Source organism: Heterostelium album (assembly GCF_000004825.1).
Source record: "Heterostelium album PN500 unplaced genomic scaffold PPL_scaffold2, whole genome shotgun sequence".
NCBI classification, from domain to species: Eukaryota; Evosea; class Eumycetozoa; order Acytosteliales; family Acytosteliaceae; genus Heterostelium; species Heterostelium album.
Window position 1 is genome coordinate 869,583 of NW_008805064.1, and position 18,774 is coordinate 888,356.

At 33.3% G+C, this 18,774-nt stretch overlaps 7 protein-coding genes and 2 non-coding genes across 9 annotated transcripts; 2 read left to right on the plus strand and 7 right to left on the minus strand.

Annotated features, from left to right (window-relative positions):
• Positions 1 to 62: 62 nt before the first annotated feature.
• PPL_01663 (uncharacterized protein) lies at positions 63 to 1,673 on the minus strand (the record flags this gene model as incomplete). Its single annotated transcript, XM_020572669.1, has 1 exon — positions 63 to 1,673. One exon carries the CDS (start codon positions 1,671 to 1,673, stop codon positions 63 to 65), a length of 1,611 nt encoding a protein of 536 aa, XP_020436786.1.
• Positions 1,674 to 2,468: 795 nt separating this feature from the next.
• On the minus strand, positions 2,469 to 2,539 carry PPL_01664. The gene has a single exon. It is a non-coding gene; the product is annotated as a tRNA-His (tRNA).
• A 1,126-nt stretch (positions 2,540 to 3,665) lies between these two features.
• PPL_01665 (transglutaminase-like domain-containing protein) lies at positions 3,666 to 5,428 on the plus strand (the record flags this gene model as incomplete). The annotated part of the gene is made up of 4 exons (XM_020572670.1): positions 3,666 to 3,795; positions 3,895 to 4,999; positions 5,073 to 5,349; positions 5,390 to 5,428. 4 exons carry the CDS (start codon positions 3,666 to 3,668, stop codon positions 5,426 to 5,428), a joined length of 1,551 nt encoding a protein of 516 aa, XP_020436787.1.
• Positions 5,429 to 5,602: 174 nt separating this feature from the next.
• On the minus strand, positions 5,603 to 7,215 carry PPL_01666 (uncharacterized protein; the record flags this gene model as incomplete). Its single annotated transcript, XM_020572671.1, has 6 exons — positions 5,603 to 5,787; positions 5,860 to 6,051; positions 6,182 to 6,222; positions 6,255 to 6,494; positions 6,594 to 6,689; positions 7,127 to 7,215. The coding sequence occupies 6 exons, from the start codon at positions 7,213 to 7,215 to the stop codon at positions 5,603 to 5,605; spliced, it is 843 nt and encodes a 280-aa protein (XP_020436788.1).
• A 648-nt stretch (positions 7,216 to 7,863) lies between these two features.
• On the minus strand, positions 7,864 to 10,764 carry PPL_01667 (uncharacterized protein; the record flags this gene model as incomplete). The annotated part of the gene is made up of 4 exons (XM_020572672.1): positions 7,864 to 9,155; positions 9,230 to 10,174; positions 10,245 to 10,476; positions 10,570 to 10,764. The coding sequence occupies 4 exons, from the start codon at positions 10,762 to 10,764 to the stop codon at positions 7,864 to 7,866; spliced, it is 2,664 nt and encodes an 887-aa protein (XP_020436789.1).
• A 504-nt stretch (positions 10,765 to 11,268) lies between these two features.
• On the plus strand, positions 11,269 to 12,237 carry PPL_01668 (eukaryotic translation initiation factor 4E; the record flags this gene model as incomplete). Its single annotated transcript, XM_020572673.1, has 3 exons — positions 11,269 to 11,507; positions 11,596 to 11,779; positions 11,953 to 12,237. 3 exons carry the CDS (start codon positions 11,269 to 11,271, stop codon positions 12,235 to 12,237), a joined length of 708 nt encoding a protein of 235 aa, XP_020436790.1.
• A 374-nt stretch (positions 12,238 to 12,611) lies between these two features.
• PPL_01669 lies at positions 12,612 to 12,684 on the minus strand. The gene has a single exon. It is a non-coding gene; the product is annotated as a tRNA-Ala (tRNA).
• A 1,056-nt stretch (positions 12,685 to 13,740) lies between these two features.
• On the minus strand, positions 13,741 to 15,543 carry PPL_01670 (uncharacterized protein; the record flags this gene model as incomplete). The annotated part of the gene is made up of 2 exons (XM_020572674.1): positions 13,741 to 15,122; positions 15,225 to 15,543. 2 exons carry the CDS (start codon positions 15,541 to 15,543, stop codon positions 13,741 to 13,743), a joined length of 1,701 nt encoding a protein of 566 aa, XP_020436791.1.
• Positions 15,544 to 16,168: 625 nt separating this feature from the next.
• On the minus strand, positions 16,169 to 18,097 carry PPL_01671 (uncharacterized protein; the record flags this gene model as incomplete). The annotated part of the gene is made up of 2 exons (XM_020572675.1): positions 16,169 to 17,941; positions 18,032 to 18,097. 2 exons carry the CDS (start codon positions 18,095 to 18,097, stop codon positions 16,169 to 16,171), a joined length of 1,839 nt encoding a protein of 612 aa, XP_020436792.1.
• Positions 18,098 to 18,774: the final 677 nt, after the last annotated feature.

Here is an 18,774-nt window from a genome sequence, read left to right on the forward strand (position 1 = left end):
AAGTAATAAGAATAGTTGATAATGTACTTAAAATTTGATTGATTTTAAAATTTTTTTTTTTTTTAATCAAAGTTATAATCTTTTAAGAAATTGATAACAAATTCATTTTTTGTAGTTTTAGCTAAAACTTTTAATCTTGATCGGTCAGTGCGAGGATTTTTTAACAACCAATCGATAGCGTCTAAATTCGATATGTCGAGCTTTGACAGACAAGTACTTATTTTGTTATCGTAGAGTTCATGTTTTACCAGTTGATGTTGATCGAGATATTTAACCATTTCAAGATCGTTGTTCTCCAGTGCATAACCAAGTGCTTCATCAGAGCAACCTTCTGTCCTATTTTCATTTAAAAATCTAACGGTTTCCAAATCTCTATTCCTAATGGCGTTGTTCATAGCAAACTTTGTACAATGGGTCGCAGTTGGATAGTTGGCATGAAGATACTTAACCATCTCCAGACAATGTTTTCTTCCACAAGTAATATCGAATGTATTCTCATAGAATCCTTCGGTTCTGTTGGCCGCCAAGAACTGGAATGTCTCTAGTTGCCCATTGATGGCAGCATACGACATTGCATTGGCAGTGCAACCCTCGGTTCGGTTGTAATGAAGAAACTTGACAATGTCAAGCGAGAATCTTGCAGCAGTGTCGAATGCCTCCTTGCTGAATCCTTCCGTTCTATTCTTGTGGAACCACTGTACTGTTTCCAGAGGTCGCGAAGCTGGCAAATCACTTGGAATCTGTCGAGACAAGATCTGTACTGGTTTGCCACCGATTGCACCTTTCTCGTGTAGCCACTTTAGAATGTCGAGTCGATAGTTGGAAAACGCATTGTACAGCGCGATATAGGTGAACGATCGGCATTTCTCGTAGAGAAACTTGACGAGGTCAAGCGAAGATCCACCGCAAGCAAGATCTACATCGGCAGCAGCGACTTGGTATTTTTGTTTCGAACTACTGAGCCAGAGGTATGTCTCCTGGTTGGCATTCAATCTCAGACCTATTCTCGGTGGTTGCAGACAGTATCGCTCCACTAGCCAATCGGCAACATCGTAGACACCGAGTTTGACAGCTTTGATAAATAGACCCATCTTTTCGAAATCGCCTTTCTTTATGTTTGTCTGTAGTGTATCGAAATCACGTTGTTGTAGTGCATCTTCAATGGTTACAATCTTTTGATTCTCGCTTTGTTTGGCGGCGTAGAAATCGAGTTTCTCTAGTGTCACATTGTGAAGATAGTCGATAATTTTGAAATAGTAGCTCTTGTTGATCACCGATTTCATATAGGCGACAATATCGAACCTAGCCAATTCAACAGCAAACTTTATACAGCTGAGAGACAGCAGTTGAACACGTGCGCTCTCACTCTTTTCGAACATCAGCTGTATGGCTTTGAGACGGTCGTGTTTGATCGCCGTCTGTAAAATACAGTGAATGTCTCTATCGAATAGATAACACCTATAGTGATAGTGGTCATCGGATTTACAATCCAACCAATAGTATTGTAAAGCATCGACATAGTCATATGCAATCAATTGTTTTGGTTTACCAACGAGTACCGACCATGAATATACAGCTAATTTTAGATTCTTATGAATATTCTTTACTTTTTTGAATATCAATGATCTTATAATATAATTTTTAAATAAAGAATTAAATATTTGATTTTGCATAATATTAATAATTGAAATAATGATAAACACAAAATAATATTTTTTAATTATGTTCACAAAAAAGATTATTTTTTTTTTTATTGAATAGAAATAATGTAGAATTCATGATAGTTGGATATCCAACAAATTATTTAAAGTTTTTTTGTTATTAAAGTTTATTCATTTTAATTATCATATATATATATAACAACATCATTGAAATTCACTCATTTAGATCTATATAAATCATTAATATTCATACATAGTATTAAGATAGAATAGATAGGCTTATCAGTAGAGGAGTGTTGATCAACAACAGAACAATTAGGTGAAGTGAAGTTGGATGGTTTTAATTAATCACAATCAGATTTGAAATTACCTTGATACACTAATTAAGTCATTGTGTAATAAGAGTTATAATGTATAATTTTAAACTTTTCACAGGAGAGCTATATATTTGTAAAGTAGAAATCAAACACTGCAGTGAAACAACATTAATTCACAATGATCATGAGACTTAGAGAGGCTCAAGTTACAATAAGCTTCAAATATCAAATAGAAGAGCAGTCATGTCGACAGTGTTAGAAAATAGCGCACGGTCAGGTTTTATGGTAATTGGTGACCTTAGAGTGGCTGGTTTTAAATTTTACAGCCTACCTCCGACTAATATTAACAGAACAGATCTGCTACATGGCATAAACCACAATAGCAACAATGAAGAGGCGTACAGGATATTCAAACGAATGCTCTTCTTTCATTGTTTTGCGACAACATCGGGATACCGCTTGCGGGTAAGCAATATTAAAAATATTTGAGTGCTCGGACCTGGAATCGAACCAGGGTTAGGAGGACCACAACCTCATGTACTGCCACTATACGATCCGAGCTTTTGATGCTGGCCATTATTTATAAAAAAAAATAAAGTTAAACCTACTTGATTGTTTTATTACATTTGGTGACATCGTCAGTTCTTTTGGTTTAATTACCTTATCAAAGAAAATCGAGGAAGAGATCTCCAACGTGCCCTGCGTATTCAAGCATGATGTACTCTGGTATCAGTATAACCAAACTCAATATCCACTGTCAATCATCAAGTCGTTACAACTCCAGGTGCAGTCCCTGGTATAAATAAATAAAAGATACATCCGGAGAATATATAGCATACTAAGGCAAGAACTGTATTTGTCTTCAACTTGAATAATCTTATAGTTTCATTATTGGAAAACTCAATAAATATAAATTGGAAGAAGATGAAAATGTTTATAATTAAATTATTAATTTAAAAATACTTAAATAATTTTAATGTATTACTTTTTTTGAGTCTCAAAGTACAATTCCATCCTTGAATATATATGAATCTTTGTGTGACATCTTAAAATACAATGTCAATCAATTGATTTTTGATAGAATCTCTTACCAATGTATGCAAATTCCAAAAAAAAAAATTGTAAACAAATCTGCATCTTATCAAAACTTTTTGTTGAATTCTATTATAAAAACAAAAATAACAAGATGTCACTGAAATAAAAACTATCAATAACACCAGGTCCAATTATCTGTCTTTTTGAAACGATATATGCATTATCATAAATATAAATTACTTTCGAAGTAGATCGCTCAAAAGTTTTAAGACCTTGAGTGCAAAGTAGTGTAAACCATTAAATCAACAAATAGTCATATTAATTGTATAGTTCTAATATATACCATACCAAAAATAAAAAACTTATTTTTTTAATTAGAATATAAATAATGTTTTAGGTGTTGTTTTTTTTAAAAATAATAAAGATTATTTTAATTCTTTTTAAAATAATAAAGACAGATTTGTGAAAAATCAAACAACAAGTTAATAATTTACGACCTCACAGAACAAAAAATATCTTAATTCGCAATTATCCAAAAAAGAAAAAAAAACTTTAAAAAAAAAAAACCATCATTAATTTAAATCATGGATTCATTAATCTTTCATTTTACTATTCATTTCTCTATTTATTTGTTAAACAAGTAATTTAGTAAATGGCTACAATTGATCCACCATTCAAATTAACTGATGGGTTGGTTTTCAGATTAAGATCAAGAAAAGGTTTAAAAAATAAAGATGATCTTCCCGATTGGTATTTAGCCTATAGTGAATCCGATGGAACTCGTATGTATTCGTATTTTCAATACACACACACAGACACCACTTCAAATTTGTTTGTTCAGTAGTTATTAAGATTCATATAATCATCATCTTATCATTTAGTAATCAGTAATGGTGGATATAATAAATCATCGGAATGGATGTTGAAAGCCGATCCAACAAACGAAGGTGTCTTCTCTATAAAGGCTGCAAACTCTAATCATTTCATTGCGATCAACGATGCTCTCGAAGTGAAAACTCCACCACAGGCCAATCCAAACACCAAGATGAAACTGTTCTTCTTGGATACTGGTAAGGTGTGTGTCATGAGCTTCACCCACAAGGATAAAAAGAATCGTGCAGGTGGTGCCGGTCCACATCTGGGTGTGCAACCACGTGGTGAACTCATAGGAAATGCAGGTCGTGGTGAGTGGGGACAATTCGATTTCCTTCCCACCGATCTCGCTGCCAACAACACAAACCTCACAAAGCTACAAAAGTCGATTGCACTCAACGCTCTCCCACTGTCCGATCCTCAACACGAAGCGACTCAACTGCTCTTTAACCATGCGAAACATCGTGAATTGTTCTACGGTCAATTCATCGTGGAGACAAAGCCTGTCTCTGTTGCCAAGGCATTGTTGAACGCCGATTTCAAACTGCCAAACATGAAGGTCGATAAGTGGGCGGTGTTCTGTGCAGCTCCACCATCGCCAATGCCAAGTCAGAATGTGAAATCTGCCTCTCTAAAGGTATACAATCTAAAGAATGAATTGGTATCGGGATCCGATATGAAACAGACAGAGAATGGCCATTACATGTTGAGATCTATGGTTCACGGTTATCCACACAATATCACTGCCAAGTATGAAATCGAAGCACAACTGTACTCTATGACATTGAAACGTGCTGAACCAGGACAAATGATTCCACCGGTTCCAATGATGGGTGAAGAGCAACGTGCATACCATCTAAAGAAGACCAGTCTGATGGATTTCGATAGTGTAGTATTCCAAAATTGGGTTACCAACAATCGTCTACATCCAATGCCAACCGAAATCGGACCAGAACCACTACTTTGTTATGCATATCGTGTATTCTTGTTCATCAAGATTCACTTCTCCTATATCTATGCCAAGGATGTAAAATCAAGAAAAGCATCCGACACTATTGTACGTCGTGCTACCGATTGTGGTGGATTCTGTATTTTATATGCTGCAATTATGAGGTAAAAAAAAAAAAAAAAAAAACAATACAAAAACATTTAATAACTAACATGTTAAATTATAATAATTTAATAGAATGCATGGTATTCCTTGTAGATTATTATTTGGACGTTGGGCAGCAACTACTCCTGAACCAACTGGAAACGTTCATGTAAAAGGTGAATTCTATTGTGATGGTGTAGGTTGGATTCCATACGATCCAGCGTCGGCAATCACAAACGACCATACAGCACCTTACACCAAATGCTTTGGAAGCAGCGGTGGTAACTTTATTACTATGCACTTTGACCACAACATCCAAGGTCTAGAGACAATCATTCAAGGCAAAAAGAATATCGAGTTTTCACAGGGTGTATTTTACTATGTATCGGGACAAGGTAATTTTGAGAAAGAAAAACTCCACTCTAACTTGGACCGTAAACACAAACTAGAACCAAACATCACAAAAGATACGCTTTCATTTGTAATAAAATTAATTCTTTTTCTTTTTTTTAAAAAAAACTAAACCAAACATTTCCTATTAATTGAGTATTCTTATTCTATGAATATTTTGGTTAAACTCAATCCTTTGATGTTCAACATTTATTAAATCTTCAGTGCTGAAATTAAATCAAAACCTTCTCTGCTATCACTTTCTCTACTATCACTAAGAAAACGTTTCTTTTGTTGTTGGTATGATGGTGTTGTGTTGGTGATCTTGATCGTGATCCTGAAGGTGAGCTTGATGGTGAACTTGATTGTGATCCTGAAGGTGATCTTGATTTTTTTGTTTTAGTTATATCTCTTTGATCTGCATATTTGACAAATGTTTCAAAATGAAATCTAATTAACTAAATTTTCAGCCCTTCCTTTAAAGTTTTACTCTCTTTTCCATTATATTTCGCTTTTTTTTCTTCCAAAGTCAACTCATTAAAAGCCTTGAATTCTTTTAGTGTATTTTCATCTCTGAAACTATGAAGTGCATTGGCTGCTAATGTTCCGGATGATCTTCGATAGTTTACGAATACGGCACCTTGAGCACCTTCGCCGATATCTAATCCTATTGGCAACATTTCTTTAGAATGATAATCCTTGTATTTCCAAGGTGGGTCATTCAATAGTTTTGTTTCAAGAATGATCATTTGGCAAGAGCTTTCATAAATCTTGAGATGAATGCTAAAGCAGGTGAAATTGTATATACTTACCAATAGAGCCAGTACATGATTTCTGAGAATAATACATATTCCTCCACTAAAACAGACGTTCCATTCTTTATACCTTTCACCAACAGGAAGAAAAGCCAATTTTGAATGATCCATTTGACTTCCATATGAAGAACCCCATTTAAACTCTTGGTTTCCTGACTGGACTGTGTAAGTTGTCCCAAACTTTGCCAAATTCACTCTATTTGCATACTCGAAACCTTCTTTATCTCCTAGATTCCATGTGATATCAGAATTCTCAAGTCTGACTTTTCTCCATCGGCAAGGAGAGGAAGGCAAGGCTGATGGGTTTCTTCTTTACATTCTTTTTGGAAAAGATTTGACCATATAGATCTTATGTCTTTTACTCTACTTGGTTGTCATTTAATGAAATATAAAATTTTCAGTTGCTTGCACAGTAGTTCTATCATCTAAACTATCGACATCTTGGAATCTCTTTGAACCGTGTCTAGATGCTACTGTACCTCTTTCTAGATCGGGATTTAAAGCACTGATAAATTTTTATCATTTCGTCAACTGTGTTTTTTTTAAACAATATGCAAAAAAAAAATCAAAAAAAAAAACTTCTTATTATTATTTTTTTTAATTATTCAAAAAGATGATCATTTTTTTTAATTAAAAAAAATGGATAAAATATTATTATTAAAGATATATAATAACAAAGTAATTTGTAATATAATATTGTATTATATAAATAACATTAATTTATTTAAAAAAAGTTTTGTTCATACGATTTTTCATTCTGATTACACAACCTATAAATGGAATGATTTAGTTAAAACACCACGTTTGTTAGCAGGTAATGGGTATCTTCAACTAGTGATGCGATTTTTCGATTTGAAATTCGGTAACAATCAAAGTGAGTTACATAAATGGCTCAGTAGTGAACAAGGTGCACAAGTCTATGTGGCGGCAGTGAAATCAAACAATCTAGAGATTCTAAAGTATCTGAACAAACTGTATCTGACACAGTATGATCTTTTGAGTCCGGCTGCCAAGTACGGTCGTTTGGACATATTGAAACATCTTATCGATACGCAAGCCGGCTGGGATTTCTACAGGTCGTTCGTGGTGGCGCCGCTTTCCGGTAGTCTGGAGGTCATGCAATTGTTGGCTCCGCTCATTCCAAAGATAGTGTATCCCTCGATGTATTCGAATACTGCGTTCGATTCCGCTGCCAAAATAGGTCAAATAGATATGATTGAATGGCTGCAAACGAAAAGACCCAACGATAGAAGCTCCAGTTGGATGTATCATACCGCCATAGAGTCAGGACATCTGCATGTGATCCAGCATCTTTTGGAGAATAACAGAGACGATATCAACTGTCAAAAATACGGATTCACAATCTTTGATTATGCAGTGTATTGCAATCAATTTGAAATACTTAAACTCTTACATTCCTACGGTTTAAGAAAAAACGTTGGTTCTCTCATTGAGATCACTATGAACAACAATAACTTTGAAATGCTAATATGGTTGGTTGAAGTACATAATCATAGGATTTCAGCGAAAGACATAGAACATGCAACTGAAAAAAATAAACCAAACATGTTGTGTTATTTAATTGAAACTTTTCAAAAACAAAAACAAAAACAACAACAGCAACTACAATAAATTCAACACTTTTAATAAATATTTATAATTCAATCTAATTGTATTATTTATTGATTTGTCTTTTTAGTTAATCCTCTTGGAATTAATAAAGTTGGTCTTCTTGTAGGAATATTTGCTGCTGAGGCAGTTGGTTTTGTTACTTGACCGGCTGGTATTGGCGCTTTGCCACCACCGGGTGGTTTCGATCGAGCGACATTCAATATCTTGCCCATAAAGTATTTTTGATTCATCTTGAGTGCTTTCTCTACGTTCTCTTGATCCGGTAAATCCATGTAGGCAAACGGTCTACCACCGGCTTTCGATATCAATCTGATCTCTGTCCATTCGAATCCTTTGCCAGTGAAGAACTCTTCCATCTTCTCTTTGGTAACAGTCTTGGCCAAATTGTTGATAAACAGTGTTTTACCCTCGGTGTTGGCATAGTTAATTTCCTTGCCTTCTTCGGTTTCGGCACCGGCACCACCGGTTGTCGTATCCATTGGTGTGATACCGCCAGCAGCTTCCAACTGTTGTTTCTCTTCTTGACGACGTTGTTGATGTCTCTTGGTGGAGTAATCGACCTTTAGTTTGAATCCCTGGAGTTCGAGACCATTGACTTGTTCCAGTGCTTTGGCTGCACTCTCACCCAGCTTGTACTCGACGAAAGCAATACCTTTGGAACGTCCTTTCCTATCGGTAACAATCTCTGTAAGATCCAACTCACCAAACGGTTTGAACAACTCTATCAATTGCTCGACAGTGGTTGCAAACGATATATTGGAAACAAATAAAACTTTCTTTAAATCAATCTTTGGTTTTCTTTCTTCTCTTGGTGGTTTACCATTATTATTATTATTATTATTATTATTCTTATCACTATTCCTATTATTCTTTGTTCCTTTTTCACCTTTTTGTCTCTTTCTATCATTATTACTATTTGATCTTTCATCAGTCAACTTTCTCTTTCTCTCTGCATCTTCCATACGTTTCTGTTCACGTGCCATATTCTCTGCGATTACCTTTTCTTGTTTGGCCCACCACTTTTGGTAGCTAGAGAGTGCATGTTGCTGTTGTTTCAAATCACCATACAAACGTTCGAAATCTATCCAATCTTGGAATACCTGAGCAGTGGTATCTTCGGCATGTGCAGCTTCACCATAGATCGTTCTACACTTTTCGAAACCAGCACATTCCAACTCGATATCAATATACTCTGTACATATATAATACTGCTTATTGAAACTGAGCAACAAATCAAATTGTTTTCTCGATTCCTCTATCGATTTAAATTGTCTATATTCAAACTTTGCCCAGAATAATAATAATTCACTTATTACCATTGTTACTTCTGTTGAATTAACTATATATAAAATAAAGACAATTAATATTAGTATTATTATTGTTTTAAATAAAAAAAGTTATTAAATATATTACATTGTATAAAATAATCATAATATCTTTGGAAATGTTGTCTTAATAGTTGAATGGTTGATGTTTCTTTTACGGTTGATCTGTAGTGTCTCCAGAGATAATCGAATCTCGCGTTGAATATCAATTTAAAGTCGTTGATAGTTGCCAGTCCAGCTATTAATGCTCTCTCGAATACCTGTTCCAACATTTCGATCGCTTTGGAGTGACTCTCCAACGACTGTAGGTAATGTACCCAGAGGTCACCACTCCAGTAGATGTTTCGAAGTGCTCGATCGTAGGTTGCAAACAAACGATTGTCATCGACCAACCGATTGCTATCTTCATACTGAAGATACTCGCTCCACAGCTGCCAACTATCGGCATGTCTCGAGATGGCACGTTCAAACAACACCAAAGCTCTCATCGGTTTCTTCTTTTGTTCGAATCGAACATACTCTAGCCAATTGGCAACGGTATCACCACCGGTGCCAGTTAGTTTCTCTTCGAACGCTTGATGTTCTTCCATTTGTTTTAGAGCTGTTTTATATCTGGTTTGAAGTGTTATATCACTATCTGGTTTATAATCATTGCTACTACTACTATTGTTGTTGTCATCGTTTAATGCATTCTCCCAATCTAAATAACTTGTATACAATTCCTCTAAATCTATTTGTGGACATGCCAATTGATTGTGATAGATCTGTCTGATTCTGGTGATCTGTGATTGATATTCAGCTTGGAGTGATCGATCGACTCCACTCTGAACGTTCATCTCGAATATTCTGTATTGTGCCCACAACAATGGTGATTCAACAATGTGATCGACACAAAAAGTGATAGCTCTCTCATAGATCGTTCTAATAGTCTTGAACTGCTGTGTATCACTCTGCTTGATATCCTTTGTAGACATTAAATTGGGTGCATTCACCTCTTGAATGTATTGACAATATTTAATCCAAATTCTAACCGCTATTAGAATATAAAGTTAAAATTAGTTTATAAATTAATTTACAATCAATATATTAATATATTTACATACATAAGAAATCCTTGATGGCCAATTCAAATAGATCGATCATCTGTTGATAATCAAGATCGTTTTGATTCTTTTCGTCTTCCAACCAAGGTAACCATACACTCTCTGGCAATGGGAATACTGACTGACATGACTTTCTTGCCAATCTCAATCTCTCTTTATCGACATGTTTAACTTTACGCAATGAATTTATATATTCCAAATGTTTTTCAAATGAATATGGATTCTCTCTAACCTAATGAATATGAATATTAAATAAAATATATGTTAACAAACAATTGTTTGATGGAATGGAATTATGAATGAAGTGAACTTCAAAAACACATACCTTTATTTCCAAATGTTCAATTGCTTCACTTGAAACTGTATTTGAATCATCATCAGAGTCATCATCATCATCATCATCAGAGTCATCTGAAGAATCATTATCATCATCATCAGAACTTATATCTACACCATTTTCACCATCTTGTTGTTGATCCATTTCATCGTCTTCATCATCTTTATACTCTCTACTGAACATAGTGTGTTATATCAATTACTTATAATATTGTAATAACTTTTTAATTATGTTAAATTTTTAAAAAAAAAAATAAAATAAAATAAAATAAAAAATAATATTAAATTTTATTTATAAAAAAATCATCAATTGTGAAGTTAAATGTTTTATTGAGCGAATCATTCACACAAAAAAAAAAACATATATATTTCTTGCTATTTTTGTTCAAAAAAAAAAACTAAACTATACTAAAAGTTTTAAACTATTTGTTTTATTATTATTATTATTGTTATTATTATTTAATCAAAATCGATTAGTTTTAAATAATTTAATCGATTAAGTTAATTATTTTTATTATTATTATTTTTTAAAACAAAACAAAACAAAACAATCATTTATTGTTATATAGATCTATATTATTACTATCTAAACTTATATACTTATATACTTATATATATATTTAAACTATTCGTATTTTATTTATTTGAATAGAATTATTTTAAAATCAATCTTTTATTTATTTATATGATGAATAACAACAATAGTAGTAGTAGTACAAACGGTCATGGTAGTTCTGAATCGAATGGCACAGAAGCATTAGATAGTAATGGATTTCATAAATTAGATTGTAGTTGGACGATATGGGTTGTAGATCCCACCAGAAAGATTACAACACAATCAAATACAGCTAACCAAACCTCACATGATGACTACATGTCAAGTCTAGAGAATCTAGGTTCTTTTGAAACAGTAGAAGATTTTTGGATGTATGTATATATACATATCTATATCTCTTTAATAAATAATGATACTAATCAAATCAATCTTTCTTATCTAAAACTATCAATCGTTCAGATTATATCATAAACTTAAACCACCCTCAAAGATGGCACACGACGAAACTTATCATATATTTAAAACAGGTATCAATCCTACATGGGAAGATCCAATAAATAAATCTGGTGGAAAATGGGTTTTGAACATCTCTGGAAACAATAGAGCATCTTTCTATGATATCGATACAATCTGGGAGAATATTGTAAGAACAAAAATCAAAAACATCATAAATCATAAATCATAAATCATAAATCATAAATCATAAATCATAAATCATAAATCATAAATCATAAATCATAAATCAAATCGAGAAACAATAATTAACTGTTATCTATCTTTCTTTACATCATTATTAATATTATTATTATAATACAGGTTTTAGGTGTTGTAGGTGAGACTATTGATACAGAAAGAGATATTTGTGGTCTTGTTTTAAATAAACGTTTTAATCTCGAGAGAATTTCCGTCTGGAACAGAGATTCTTCGAATTCGAAAGGCATTGAATCACTGAAAACCAACATTTTAGATACACTTCCACCCAACTCTAATAACTCAAAACTCAATATCAAATATCAGATACACAATACCCAAATGAACAATTCACAAGGTTCCATACCAACCAATAACCCAACAGGCGCACCAACAACCACTGCCTCCTAATAACCACTGTATGTAAAGTATCAGTCAGTGATAATAATAATAATGATAATCATAAATAAATTTATGATTCATAATAATAACAAGCTAAAGTTAACTAAACCACTACAAATTAATTATGTGCTGGTAATACCGAATAAATAAATAAAAAAAAAAAGAACAAAAGTTATAAACCAACAACATCTAAAAGGTAATAAATTACTGTTTACTTCCTTGCCTTATTTTATTTTTTTGTAATTTATTTTGGTTTTTTTTATTTTTATTTATTTTTATTTATTTTTATTTATTTTTATTTATTTTTATTTATTTTTATTTATTTTCCATGAGTTTTCATCGAAATTTCGTATGGGATCCTCACATTCTTTGCAAAAGTTTTATGGACTAGAAGGGTATCGATCCCTTTACCTCTCGCATGCTAAGCGAGCGCTCTACCATCTGAGCTACAAGCCCTGTGATGGGTTCATTTTTTATTTTTAAGTATTTGATTTAGGAAATCCTCATCAGCAAAGGATTCTCCCTCCTGGACACCTTCACCACATAGCCAAGATCAAAGACCAAAAAGGGCGAGACACTCTCTTCAAACTATTCGCTAGATGTCTACCGCTCTCTAAGATAGACCTCACCTTCTGTATACACTGCTTACCATTCGTATTCACAGGTCTCCCACCGATCAAGATCACCGAGCACCACCTCTTCAAATACACCTACAAACCCATCATAAAACGGATCATACACATATTTACCGGGGAAACTCTCGACTGGGAGTTCGACATCCTCAAGATGACAAGCAAAAACGAGCTACAATCAAAACGTAATTGCTATCGTACTGCACCAGGTCTGGATTCTTCACTGCAAACTCGCGCACAACTCCCTCATCACACCCACCACCTTCTATCACGCAACAACCAACATTAACAAACTAGCTAAACTAGAATACCACAAACTAATCAGAAAATCAAAACAAGACTTCGGTCGAAACAACTCAAACATTCAAACATATCAATCAAAATGGCTGAAGAAGCTAGACGACTTCAAACTCATCTGGAACCACCAAACCTGGAACTTCCCAACGCCATCACACCTCATCAGCAAATAAACAAATAAAAATAAAATCCATCTGAGTATTCTTCAAGATATGAGAATACTTTAAAAAAAAAAAAAAAAAAAAAATATTTGATTTATTCTTCTGTTGTATTAATTGTTTTTTTGACCTACTTTTTGAGTTTTAATGGGTCTTTAAAATAATTTGATTCAATTAAGAAAAGGACATATGTTTATTAAGTTAATTCATATTTCTCTTCAAGATAAAAGGTAACTTTAAAAATTTTTTTTAAATTTTTATTCTTTAAAAAAAAAGATAATCCTACAGAGGGAATAGAAGTGCTTGATATCATCGACCAACTCAAATATATTACTCCTAAAGGCAGAGACTTAATGTAGAGTCTTCAAGCTTCTTTTGGTAAAAAAAAAAAAAAAAAAAATTCTTTTAGGCTATTTATTATCACTTTATTCGTCTGAATCTTCTGAATCTTCTGAATCATCATCATAATTATTATGTTCATTATCATCATTATCATCATTATCATCATTATCATCATTATCTTTATCTTTATCGTTTAATATTAATTGATTTAGTATATCAAAATGAATGATTCCACCTTCTAATCCACCATCTGCAATCATCAGATAATGATTGGTTGTGTTGTCAAGTTTTCTAATATAAAAAAGTTGACTATCCAATTTTGGAAAGAATACATAAAGTGTTTCGATAGTTGATGGCAATGTTTGTAGTGGATTGTTGACAAGGAATCGATGAATGACTCTTAAAGTTGTAAGTGTAGATGGAAGTACATAATCAGCTAGAGTCTGATCATAGTTTGATAAATCAATGTCGGTCACTGATTCCGGTATGGAATGAGGAAGAAGAGGTAATGTATATTCCTGACTGAGCACCAGTGTTTTCACTGTTTTTGGAATCAAACCAACAGGGATTTCATGATTGTAAACTTCGCCGAGATTCAGCTCTTCCAAGCCTTCAGGAAACACTCCCGCTACCAAAGGATGATTATAAACCCCCAATGAAAGATTCTTAACTTTCGATGGTAGTTGACCAACTGAGAGAGGTTGAACAGAGTTGATTTGACTACAGATATCGAGGTTCTCTATCGTACAGGAGCTAGGAATGATTCTTGGATCGAGTGTGTTTAAACATTCACCTAGATCCAGATCTTCATAGTTGGAATCTGCTGCCGGTGTTGGAATGACATCTGGTAGCAGTGTAAATGGATCAGCAGAGTCGAATGCCTCAAGATAGATGGTAACGAGTGTCTTTGGAAGATCATCTGGTTTCAGAGTGTATCCCGATGGCCTTAGGTAAAGTAAGAGTTCTTTGAGATTCGGTAGCGATTTCAATTGTTGAATATTACTAAACGATGCGTTAGTGATACCGGAGAGCGCTTCAATACTGGTGGGGAGTGCCGGTAGGTTGAGTTCATAGGGAAGGTTGAATTTAAGTCTTTCCAATTGTTTTGGAATTACAGCGGCCGAGAGAATATGTGAATAGCTTCCAAGCTGTAGTTCTTTTAGAGAAGCAGGAAGAGTACCAACTTCAAATGGTAGATTATATCCTCCAAAAGAAACGTACTCCAATGAATCCGGTAGCCAACCTTTCTCCAAATGCTTTCTGAACGTGAAAAACCCAAGATTTTTGATATTCGCTGGTATACAACCAACGGCCAAATTATTATCGAAATAAATTTCATATTTAACAACATTGGAATCGACCACTTTGTCATAAACAGCTAGCATCGTTTCCACATCACAGTCAGAATAAAATAAAATTTTTGAAACAACTGGATCAATTTTTAGTTGCTTTATATCATTTTGTTCTGAAAATAATAATAAAATTAAGAATAGAAATGTATTTTGATTAGAATTGAATAGATAGATAATGTTAAAACATTATAAAATTGATATTGATATATACATACTATGGTTAAATGTAAATTCATCAATGCTTGAGTAAACACTAGTTCCAATACATAATACACAATCATCGAGATTCTTTAGAACTGTCTCGTATTGCTTCCTATAGGAATGGAGATGAAAATCTGCAATTTCATCCAACTGTCGCGATGTGCTATAGAACTCTTCACTGTCCAACGTAAGATATTTATCACGATCTTCGAACCATCTTTTACAAGTTAAACTGAAACATAATCTATCTATCGCATTTGGTATCAATTCAACTATCTTATTTAATAAAAGATGTGATAAATTTACAAATATATGATTATTATTATTATTCATTCATTAATGAAATAAAAATAAAAACTGTCATGTGATGTTTTTTATTTATTGTTTTTAAGAGAAATTTATTTGAAACTTTGGATTTTTTTTAAAACAATCCTCAAATCTACACAATTTTAGTACAAAGAAATCATAGGTTTTATCATTGGGAAACGAGATTCTGTATTACATGAATCCAACTGATAAATAAGCAGCAAAAATACAATACCATTACTAAAAAAAAACAAGATATTTTTACAAAAATCTTGATCAAAACAAAGACATTCCAGCCAAAAAAGAATTGTTGATCATAATATATATTTCAACTAATAAATATTAAATCAATCTACAAGTATCAGTCAATAAAGATTCGTTTTAATCGAGATAAGACTTTTGAATCTTACCACTATGTCGATGTTGCAGGTTTTAAACTCAGGTAAAACACCTATTTCTAAGACAATATAATTATATTTAAATATTTGAGTTGAGCAAGTAACCCATTTTTAAGAATTAATTATCTTCATATTAAAATTTAAATATTAAAGAAATTTTTTATTTATTTTATTTTCTGTTTATTTCATTAGAGTTTGAATGAATTAAAAAACCTATTTTTTTTTTTTTTTTTTTAATTTAAATATAGATCTATTTAATTAAAGAATCCACTTGATGCACCACCAAATTGACCAGTTAGATCACCAGTTGCTCTTGCTTCTCTATTGATCAAAAATTCTTGCAATTTATAGATGTAGTTGAGTTGGTTACGCAATTCATCATTGGTTTCATCGGTATTGTCCTTATCAAGACTTGGGAATCTTTCATAAATGTCAGCTAAACGGCTTCTGATCTCACGGAGTTCGTCTCTGTTTATCTCGAATCCACTGGCACCAGCATTCTTTCCAAAGCTGCTCTTCAATTCACTGACATGATCGACGAGGTGATTGGCATTGTTGGCAAGAGCCAAATCGTTGAGATTCTCTTGGTTTTCACCCAACAGCGATCTCAATGCATTAGTCCAGTCTTCGGCTTGATCCTCCTTTTGGCTACTGAGACCCTGGATTATACGGACAATATTGAGAAAGTCTGGAGATGATTCTCTAGTTTCATCTTGAGTGTTGCTCCATTGTTGTAAATGATTAACAAAATCAATGCTATTTAGCTCATCATTTGCCAAAAGTTGATTCAAAAATTCTGAAAAAGAATCTTTTTGTTGCACGTAACGTGAACGGTGAGCTGGAATACCATATGGTGCTTCCTCTACTTCTCTTGCTTTGGCAGCAGTAGTTGGAGCAGCAGTCAAAGCTGGGGCAGAGGGTGAGGTAGTAAGTCCGGCAGTAACTTGAGCGACGGTGACTCCTGGTAAGTGTGCAATCGATGCTCCGGCAATAGATACACCTGGAACATGGGCCAATGATTGTCCGGCAATTGAAAGTCCAGAGACATGAGCAACAGAGGCACCAGAAACATGAGCTAACGATTGTCCAGCAATAGACAAACCAGAAACATGGACAGAGGATGAACCAGTTGCTGGATTGTGAGAAGTTGTTTTGTTATCGCCTGTGGTTGGCTTCTTACCCAAATGCAATAGAGAACTCAATAAAGCACCGAGTCCCTTGAGAAGTTCACCAATTAAATCTTCTTGGAGTTTAGATTGGGCTGGTCTGGCACGCAACTTGACCAAAATGTTTTGGATGATTGAGGAGATTCTTGGTAAAAGTTGGCGAATTTTGTCTCTAATTTCTGGGGTGATTTCGAAATCTGCTCTCTCCAAATCGTGATTGTATTTACCGATTTGGCTCGAGGTTTGGGCTTCCGGTGATTTTGGCTTGACACCTGCGAGGGTTTCAAGCAAGTTTCTTAGACCACCGAAAACACTTCCAAGAAGTGATCCAATAAATCCAAAATTGTCTTCTCTCTCGACCTGCTTACTTAGTTTAGCCCAGTTGTCGAGTTGACGAGTGAGATCAGATGCATTTGATTCCTCTGCTTGATTTGGTTGGAAGATACCCAAAACTGAACCAATAAGACTGAATGCACCGTTGAGAATATTACCAACGATTCCAGCAAGGAATTGCTCTTGAAGAACATCCTTGTTTTGGAAGTCTTTGTTTTCAATGAGCCAGTTGACGAGTTGTTTGTCTAGTTCGTTCGAGACTACCTCTTCTTCTTTGTTGCCACCGAAAAATAGGCCAAGGAGATTATTTAAACCAGTAAGACCTTCTTCTTCCTCCAATAGTGCAATCTTTGAATGTTGTTGATTGGTCTGATCTTTTTGAGTGTTGGCCCAATTGTGAAGCTCTTTGGCAAAGTCATCATGGTTGGAGGAGAGTATTCTTAACAGTAAATCAAGTTGTGAGAGTTCAGTTTCCAAGTTTTTCGAACGGAGATCATCACCCCATTTGTTACTCTCTGCTTCAAGAGCCTTAAAAAAAATTAAAAAAAAAATAATAATTAATTCTTTGTTTTTTTTTTTGTTTTTTTCCTATCTTTTAATAATTAATTAATGACTTACGGTTGTTGAAGCAATAGAAAACAATACAAGGAAAATCAGTAAAACTGATTTATCTTTGAGTAACATTTTTTTTTTATTTGGTGTTGTAGTTGTTGGTGTTAAGAAAACAAACAATTGGATAGGAAACTCAAACAGAAAAAAAAAAAATATAATAATTTATAATATATTATATAATTAATAATTAAGAAACTTAATTAAATTGCTATTTGGAAATGAAAATCAATATGATTGATTTATATATTGTATGTTATTATTATTTTTTTTAAAAAATTATATTTATGAGTAACAACAAATGATTTTAAAATAAATGATGGTTGGTAATATGAAATCACTAGCAAAGTTATTATTCAAACAGAATTTGAGTGTGTATCTACAATAGATGATGAGCTTTTGATACAGAACATCATATTCATTGCATAATATATCACCCTAATTTTGGCAATGATTTTGATTGTGTTTATTGAATAATCCAACCATTCATTATTATGAATAAACGGGACCTATAATAAGATTTTAATAGTGAGCCAGTTAGTTATCTTATCATCTATACACTTATGATTGTTTATTTTGTTTGTAGTTAAGTTATTTAATTAACCACAACACCCTATTCATTTATTATTATTCTTATAGGTGTTTTCATATGAAAGTGATAAACATTAAAACAATGAAACTGAAAATCTGATCAAAAAAAAAAAAAAAAAAGTGGGAATTGCTTTTCACTCTTGCATATAATTGATTGTAGG